We start from the raw sequence: 10,000 nt of genomic DNA, 5'->3' as shown, positions 1-10,000 counted from the left end.
TTTATCAACTCATGCACATGATGTCGGCAGGGTTGCTGGCATTGCACTTGACTAGAGAAATGAATGATTTCGGGACCCTTGGCTGCTTTCACACCTGATCAGAGGAGAGCGATATATGGAGATAGGGTATAATTTCATGGACTCCTGCAGTGTGTCAGAACTGTTTAATTAAAGTCACATTGCCTCTCTTTGGGTTTTTACTGTACAAGCAACAGTCTTTTGTGGTGTCTATGAGGCAAAAATATTGATGTAAGTTGCTCCATACATTCACATCCAAGACATAGCAACAAAATTGACTTAACACGCTAAAATTAAATGTCAAATTTTTATGTGTTTAATCATATTTAATGATTTTGTCAGGTGTAGTGTCACCCAAATTAATTACTTAATAATTTATAATAATAATACATTTTTTACTCCTTAGCGCTTTTCTACACCAAAGGTCACCTTGCAAAAATGAAAAATATATTAAATAATAATTAAAACCATTAGGACAAGACAAACAAAGCAGATGGTTATAAGGGTTAAAGAGAGTTGGCCAGTTTAAACGGATGAGTTTGAAGTTCAGATTTGAATGGCTGGAGAGAATCAGTGTTCTGAAGCTCAGATGGGATAAGTTTCAATCTTCATAGCTGCTAAAATTGTACACAATGGAATGTCCTTACAGGCTTTAAACTTCAATTTCTCAAGATCTGCTGTCTTTGATGTTGATATTAATGTTAAAAAGAAGTTTTGTCATTTGTAGGATAGTCATACTTTGTGCCCGTTTATTTACTAGAAACAGTTGCTCATTAGATGCATTAACTCATCCATACTGGCACTGTAGCATCAGCCGCTTTTTTTTACAAAAGGCCTAAAGCACATTTACAAAAAGTTGCAAAAGATTTATGATCCTTTTATGAGAACAAAAAGGTAATTTGTTATGTAAAGTACACGACAACTCATTTGCGTATTGTTTGAGTCTTTCATAGCAATCACTAAGCCAATAGCATCCCTGAGTGATTCTAATGAGCAAGTCATTACGTTCCACTCAAATTAAATCACAGAAACAATCATCCATCAACTGAAGTAAATAATCTTGTTCAGAGCATAGAGCTTTCATTTGCCATTCCTACCTTTCTCTGGTAGCTTTTGAGGACGGATTCAAACCAGAATTTACAAGCATCTGAGCTAAAATGAATGCTTCAAGTTCTGTGGTTAAGCCTTCATTCTGTGGCTCCTATATTCTGTTTTCATAACGGAGGAATCTATGTTGACTGTTCCCCTGTGGTTCCACAGAGCTGTGCTATGCAGAGACTACAGATTGGGTGTGGAACAACTCTCCTTTGGCGGCACTTTGAGTCTTTTTAAATGTATCTTATTGCCCACCAATCACTCCCTCTGTGTGCCTTTACTGCATTGCATTTTATGGCTCTGGCTTGTGACATCCTGCAGGGCCTCAAGTTACCTCTGAGGTCAAAGCTATAGTCTTTTGTTGTGAGATGTCACTAAGACAAGGCTTTCAGAGGTGACTGTACGCACTAACTTGGATTCAATCCTGTGCTGTTTATACATGTTAAACCTCACTGAACATGTTCTTTAGGACTTGGATAGCCCATGGATATTACATGCACACTGTGAACAATTTTTTTTTCCCAAAGAGTTTCAGTGCTTGTGACTTGGCTTTCACAGAGCTAAGAGATTGTTTCCATTGGTTAGGCAGTAAATAGTGTGACACTGAAGAATGTTGTCTTGATGGTTTGCAGCAACCGTCAATGGCCTTAAATTAGATGGCATTTATCACAGTTTTATTTTTAACAAATTGGCTTCTAATAATTCTGTCCACTTGTGCTTAAAATTCAGAGAATTATATTAAAATAGGAGTCTCTTACATTGGAGTAATAACCTCTATTTTTGTTGTCTTTCCAATGTTCGTTGTAGTTTCCTTTTTATGCCTAAATTATTTTTTTCTTTCTTTCATGATAGACTTCTGCCAAACTGAAAACATTTTACTTTAGAAATCTAATCAGAAAATGTAATGATGTACTGTCTTTATGTGTGTACCTTCCTTGAAGACCTGATGTCCAAACTGAAGGACAAGAAAGGGTAAAGACTATCAGAAACGGTTTGTTTTCATAACACTCTCATTTCACCAAGTAAGGCTAAGCTATTTGTTTCTCCAAGTTGTTTCACATTTCCATCTCTACTGTCATGTTTTAACAGCATTAAATGAAATCCATGCTCTGCTGCTCAGCCTCAAAATTATCCACATAGGCATTGGGTGGGTCAAATCCTTAGATGTGCTCAGTGTGAGAAGGGAGGCCTGTGAAACAGTAAAGAAATTCTGCAAACACTGCAGCTCTCTGCTCTGTTTGTCTGTTGGTATTATTATCATGATGTTATGTAATTTTTAACTAAATCAGACTCAGAATACATATTGATGCCAAATGCTATACTTTGAATCGCAAAGCATATAGTCTCCCAGAATACATATTCTGTATTCTGAGTCTGATTTAGCATGACTCTCTCATGCTTGTATTAACAAGCTGTTTGGTTTCTTTAAAATATTTGCCGTCCATCTGCTGTAGATTATTTTTTTGGCAAAGCAACACACATGAAACCAATTAGGTGGAATGTGTTGCACAGATCTGGAGCTGATCTGTGGAGTCGATGGGGATATTCAGGAAGACTGATAAGGGGCAGGGGGTGTTGGGATGGGTCAGTGTTGTGTCCCAGCCAATGATGATGTCTGGAGGCTTCCATCATTTGGCTGCTAAATTGGTGCCACACCACAATTTACTTACTTATCCCTATTTTGTCCCTTCCCAAAGAGTTCTTCTCAAACTTTCAGATTGTTTTTTGGATTTCATAAAGCCTTATGCAACACTTAAATTCCCTTTTGTGAATGAATAGGTGGCTTTGAAACTACTTTATCAGGCTCTTGGGAGGGATGTTTCTGTAAGTCAGGGACAGTGTACATTTTGCATTTGCTCGTTCTCTTGTGTTTAATGCTTTTTGCCATGCATATTGTTTGGATCAATTCATTCTGCACTGCTTAGATAGCATGAAGCTCCAGTGGATCTTCATAAGGAAATGCGGTGTATGCTCATATGGATGGTAGTGTGCTTAAAAATCAAACTAAGTCAGCAAACTGCAGCCTGAGCATCCATATATTGGTAAATAACTTACGGATTTGCTAAGGTTATGGGTATGGCAGTACAGGATCTAAACATTTCCTCAGTATTTTTTAAAGAACAACATTATTGAGGAACTTGCATGCCACTTTAGCTTTTCTGATAATCACACTTGTGCTTTATGGTATTCTCTCTATGTAGGCTTAATTTCTTGATAACCTCAAGACAGTACACATATTCCCATTTAGTTTATTGAATTTGGTCCCTGTCCAAATAAAAACTTGAATTCCACTGAAAAAATAAAGCAATATCTTAAAGTAGAAACTCTTAACAGATGCTCCGCATTGTCCTTTTTATGGCTATATGGTTGCTTATCTCATGTTATCTTGATAAGTAAAGGAAACTTGTCCATTTCTAATCGTTTTGAAGGTAACAGGCAAATTACGGTGAAACATTTTTACAAAATTTTGCCACAGTGGAATTTCTCATTATTTAGTGACAATAGCGTGGTCAAGTTCCTATTCAACTGTGGCAGGAAATGCTTTACTTGGCATGGCATTAATGGTAGCAAAATCTGCATACAGGGCATATATGAGTTATGTAAGGAGAATATGTACTCTGCGTCAATGACTCCAGTATTTGCTGTCTGTTTAATCTCAATAGACTCAAGAAACTTCATTTCCTTTGGTTGGTGAAGTGTACAAGAATTTAGCATCCCAATATGATTTTGAACACTTCCAAATTTGCAGGCATTTTGGCACTAACTGGGGAAAACAGTGTCTTTGCAAGCTGAATTAACAATTCAGATCTCTGTTTGAGATATTTCAGTGGGCTTTGAAAGAGGATGGCTGAAGGAGAGGGGAAGACTTTCCCCCCAGTCTCCAACCCCTCCTCAGCCACAACCTCCAATTAGGCTCGAGGTTCTCAACTCTGTGGTCATTTCATGCTAGTGTGTAAAGCTATGATATAATTAGAACCCACAATGTTTTATTTCCAGTTTTATGCCTACTCATAAGGAACAACTGGCTCAGCCCAGTTGCTTCACACACAGACTGGAGTCGAAAAGAATGCCTTTGTATTGCACAGATCTCAGCACTGTTAGCTCAGCTAAGAGCTGTAGAAAGCATGGTTGTTTTTGGTTTTTCAAGCAGATTAAATGACAGCCTGAAAGCATAGGCAAATTCTGTGTATTTGTCATCATTATGCATTAGGACCTTGATGAACTGAAATTAAGATAAACTCACTAGTTGGTTCAGGACATGGCGACTCTCCTTCCCACTCTTTCAAAGAGTTTGGTGTGTACATGTTGTCCATGCTGTGCTTACACTGCTCTGTTCTTATACATTACTCTCACACTCAACTCTAATTTAACTTTGTGGCTTAATATAATCTAAAAAAAAAAAAAATATATATATATATATATATATATACATATATATATACATATATATATATATATATATATATATATATATATATATATATATATGTATATGTATATATATATATATATGTATATGTATATATATATATGTATATATGTATATGTATATATATATATGTATATATGTATATGTATATATATATATGTATATATGTATATGTATATATATATATGTATATATATATATGTATATATATATATGTATATATATATATGTGTATATATATATAGACTATTTGATTGGGACTTGGATCATTTGTATGGGGTGTATCCGTGTGGACTGAGATCGCGTTCATGCTGCATTTTGGTCAAACAAGCCAAACTGTTACAATAATATATCCCCAATCTCGCCAAAGTTGGTGCTGCACTACTATTTGGCCAAAAAAGAGGACAAGACCCACGTGAAGAAGAAAATTCCATTGCGAGTTAAGCATGGAGCACACAACTGTCTTTGGGGTTTTTCATTTTGTCTTATGCAAGTATACTGCAGAAATGCACTGCAACAATGGGCACATTATGAACAACAGACTAGGCAGAGGACTATCGCTAAGTATTTTCCTACAGTGCAAAGCTATGCCAAATGCAGAAAGGTTTTTTTTGTTGTTTTTGTTGTTGATCGCTTCCTGTATTTGGTCCACTAGAAATGGACCAAGACCTGCATTTGTTGGTGGACCAAGTCTTCTGCTTTGATTTGAATCAGAATTTGCTTCGCAAACAAAGTGGACTTTCCGAGCAAACGGTCAAGGATTGAATGTGCTTTAAAACTCACTAAAACTAAAATTCAGAATAGATATTAGGAACTTAATCACATCTAAAATATTATCTGCACTAAAGTGTCTCAAAGTCAAGTTTTATTCTTATTTTTTTGCAAAACTTTAAGTTTGTCTTTTAAACTTGGCACCTTGCATGAGGCTGTAGTTATGCCTTAATTTCAGAACTTAGCATTTTCCCTTTTCTTTTAATCTCAAAGTATAAAGATGATGTTTGTGTTATTTTTTATTTTCCTTATGTTTAGTCTTTTAGCCTCTTAATTGTATGAACTAAAGAGAGATTATAGCTCTATCGTTTAACTCTCACACATTCTGCTCGGTCACGTGAAGAAAGACCAGGGTCTAACCACCTTAGCCTGACAGTGAAAAGGAACGTGACTGCAATGATACACCAGCTTCATGCTCTCTTGTGATTTTAGTCACATCCCAGCCCTCTTGCAGTGCACCCCTCCACCACTCACTCAAAACACCTCCCTGCCTGCCAAGCACATAGGGAGGCAAGTCATACAGGGCGAACAAGGGCTCAGTCCCTGCAGCAAATCACAATGAGACCTGCAGGGTTGTCCTTTCTAGAGCACTGTTGTCTGACAGAACAGTAACAAAAACCTCCTCTACTGAGATGGCGATTGTGGTCTTTTTTTTTTTTTTTTTTCTTCTTTTTTTGTAATTATGCACAGCATATTTGATCACATGCATAAGAAATGCTTCTCCTTTGTATTTTTTCATTCTTCTGTATACTGAAAGAAAATCCAATTAGACTTTTATAACTTTCTTTGGTAATTTATGTATTTATTTTATTCTAAGTAAATTTTTCCTAAAAATAAAACATAAAAAACTTGTTTTAACAGTTAGCACCATTTAGACTCGAGAAAAATATTAGATAAAAACTAAGCTCTTAATATAAGTGATGCTGCAAGCAGCCCAATAATATGAATACAATTTATTATTATTATTATTATTATTATTATTATTATTGTTAACGCGCTTTAGATTTTAAGCCAAACCAGTGCAACAGAGTAAAAACAGAATAAAAAAAAATAGACAAAAATAGACATAAAGAATTTGACTGTCATTTTGGCCATTACTCACAGGAGAAAAAAATAGGTAATTTTTACCATTTGATGTTGTCATCCCCAGAAAAACTCTTTCAGCTCACCTGTGTTCACTTTGTGTTCTGTCACTTCTGTACTTTCTTCTGTGTAAAAAAAAAAAAAAAAAGGATTTGGCTCAAGTACTCCAATAAAACTCTTAGCTGCAGCAGCTGTTAATGCTAGAAAAATCCAAGGAGCAGGAAAACTTATAGTGTTGTCCTTTATTTTTATGATGTTGGTGTAATTCCTCTTAAAAGCTGGTCATATGCCACATGTAAACCCTACGCTCCTCTTTGTTAATATGACTGCAGCAGTTAAGGCTTGTATCATGTTGAATGCAATAGGTAGATGTTACCAAGTTAAAGTTAGTAAGTGTTCAGTCACTATTTGTTCCCTAAAAGTAACATCTTACTCTTTCAGTTACAAAATTGATTTATTTAGTTGCAATAACAAGAGGTTCATGTCTGGATGGGGTAAATGGGGACAAACTCAGCATGAACGATGCCATGGTGTATAGGCAGATGTCTGTTTGACCAGGGTTTTTCTAAGTTTAGGCTTGTCGGTAGTGTCAGACTTCTGAGGGGTCACGAGTGTCACTGTGGTGTTGCGAGCACGTGGTACACCTCAACAATCTGTGCAGCCTCTCTGCCCAGAACTATCGTGCTCTGCAGTTTCCTACGGGTAAATTGGTGGTTGAATGCCCAGTTATGTCTTAGCTGAAACCTGAAAGAGCCTCTGTGGTGAGAGTTGGGGAAAAACACCTAGAGAGTCATAAAAAGGCAGAAAGAAGTTAGATGCCTTCAAGAAGCAGGGAAACTACTAACAAACCGTGACCTATAAGGCATTACTGTTGGTTGTAAACCTATTGGGACATTTATGTAATTAGTTGTGCCTTTTTGGTCTCAAAAACATGGTTATAAAATTTGGTTTTGCCTTCATTTGTTGCTTTCCACTGCTGGCCTAAGATCTGTGCTACTTGAAGTTTTTTTTTTTAACTATTTCCTAAAGATGCTACTCTGACACAAAAGGAAAGGGAAACAAACATTTTTAAAACATCATTTCTGCCTGAAATTCCTTCGTTTGGTATTTTTAGAGATTAAATTATTTTAGATGCATCTTTTTTTTCATTTTGCTTTTTCTTTTTTTTTTTTTCAGGTCCAAAACCTGATGACCCGCCCAAGACTTGCAACCCTAAGCAGTTTGTGTGTAAAGACCAGGTGACCTGTATTTCCAAAGGCTGGCGCTGTGATGGGGAAAAAGACTGTCCAGATGGCTCAGATGAATCACCAGATATTTGTAAGTATGCCCACAGAAACTGTTTTTAAAACTCTCAGGAGCCAATGTCCTCAGTTTTCTCTTCCCTTTCAATCCATTTTGGGCAAAGTGAATATTATAGTCAGTCCATGGTCAACATTTTTTAGATAATTGATTATTTTAATATACCTCATAATGTCAGTTTTTCTGCAGTAAAACTATAAATTACTGCCTCCTAATGGCTCTGAAAAGAAAGCAACACAATGCTGAGACAGTTTGATTTAAGTCTGAGTTTAAATACAAGTTATGCCCTGACAACAAAGGATACTTCTCTGCTGAATTATGGCTTTTATTTAGCAGTAGTGTTTGCCTAAATACTCAGGGATGTGTATGCTCATGTCTTGACTCACTGCATTTTCTGAGTCTTGTCCCAGCCACCTACATCTGCTGGTCATTCTGTCCAATAAACTCTCCCTGGTAAAAGTCTTTTCTGCTTTTCATATGCCGGCACTAATAGTGATTTTACTGTCTGCTACGTGCCACACCTTACATCTGTCATACCACAAACATTCTCGCCATTGTCTGGCATGCAAAGGCAAGCAGTTGACACCAACATGAAGGCACTTTTAATGTGAATAAAACAAAGTCATTGCTGTCTTGATTGAAAATATCTGAGACAGTTACAAATAACAAGGTGCAACATGTTGCTGTGGTTGTCACGTTGTTGAAAAGGGGGAGAGTTGGATTTTTGTGGTTGACTAGTCCTCATTTTACTAACAAAGTATCTGAAGTGGCCTGAAGATAAACTGTCAGATAGTCATTTTTAGTTACTCCCAAAAATATTTATGTACTTCTTTTATGCTCCTTTACAGAAATGTAGATGTTATTTTCAAACAGCATACATCGCCACCCTTATATTTCCATGCATGTTCTATGGTTAAGTCAGCATTGATGTGTGTGTGTGTGTGTGTGTGTGTGTGTATGTGTGTGTATATATATATATATATATATATATATATATATATATATATAATCTGCGATGGACTGGCGAGCTGTCCAGGGTGTACCCTGCCTGTCGCCCAAAGCCAGCTGGGATAGGCTCCAGCTTCCCCGCGACCCTGAATTGGAATAAGCGGTTCGGAATATATATATATATATATATATATGTATATATACATACACACACACACACACTGATTGACAATCAATTTCACATGCTGTTGTGCAAATGGAATAGACAACAGGTGGAAATTATAGGCAATTGGCAAGACACACCCAATAAAGGAGTGGTTCTGCAGGTGGTGACCACAGACCACTCCTCAGGTCCGATGTTTTCTGGCTGATGTTTTGGTCACTTTTGAATGCTGGTGGTGCTTTCACTCTAGTGGTAGCATGAGACGGAGTCTACAACCCACTAGAGTGGCTCAGGTAGTGCAGCTCATCCAGGATGGCACATCAATGTGAACTGTGGCAAGAAGGTTTGCTGTGTCTGTCAGCGTAGTGTCCGGAGCATGGAAGCGCTACCAGGAGACAGGCCAGTACATCAGGAGACGTGGAGGACGCCGTGGGAGGGCAACAACTCAGAAGCAGAACCACTACCTCCTCTTTTGTGCAAGGAGAAACAGGAGGAGCACTGCCAGAGCCCTGCAAAATGAGCTCCAGCAGGCCACAAATGTGCATGTGTCTGCTCAAACAGTCAGAAACAGACTCCATGAGGTGGTATGAGGGCCCGACGTCCACAGGTTGGGTTGTGCTTACAGCCCAACACTGTGCAGGATGTTTGACATTTGCCAGAGAGAACACCAAGATTGGCAAATTGGCCACTGGCGCCCTGTGCTCTTCACAGATGAAAGCAGGTTCACACTGAGCACATGTGACAGATGTGACAGAATCTGGAGACGCCATGGAGAACGTTCTACTGCCTACAACATCCTCCAGCATGACCAGTTTAGCAGTGGGTCAGTAATGGTGTGGGGTGGCATTTCTTTGGAGGGCAGCACAGCCCTCCATGTGCTCGTCAGAGGTAGCCTGACTGCCATTAGGTACCGAGATGAGATCCTCATACCCATTGTGGGACCATATGCTGATGCGGTTGGCCCTGGGTTCCTCCTAATGCAAGACAATGCTAGACCTCATATGGTTGGAGTGTGTCAGCAGTTCCTGCAACACGAAGGCATTGATGTTATTGACTGGCCCGCCCGTTGCCCAGACCTGAATCCAATTGAGCACATCTGGGACATCATGTGTTGCTCCATCCACCAACACCAAGTTACACCACAGACTGTCCAGGAGTTGGCAGATGCTTTAGTCCAGGTCTGGGAGGAGACC

General features: G+C 38.2%; 1 protein-coding gene across 2 annotated transcripts in view; it reads left to right on the top strand.

The window, feature by feature from the left end:
• Nucleotides 1–10,000, top strand: part of LOC306755191 (low-density lipoprotein receptor-related protein 1-like) — a 95,924-nt gene that overhangs the window by 10,005 nt on the left and 75,919 nt on the right. For both annotated transcript variants that reach the window (XM_079239487.1, XM_079239486.1), the window contains exon 2: nt 7,574–7,714. In XM_079239487.1, the coding sequence (XP_079095613.1) occupies nt 7,574–7,714 (141 nt within the window). The remainder of the gene's footprint in view (nt 1–7,573; nt 7,715–10,000) is intronic.

Source organism: Telmatherina bonti (assembly GCF_933228915.1).
Source record: "Telmatherina bonti genome assembly, chromosome: 4".
Classification (NCBI taxonomy): domain Eukaryota; kingdom Metazoa; phylum Chordata; class Actinopteri; order Atheriniformes; family Telmatherinidae; genus Telmatherina; species Telmatherina bonti.
Note: the sequence above shows the minus strand (reverse complement) of the source record. Positions and strands in the feature narration are given on the sequence as shown.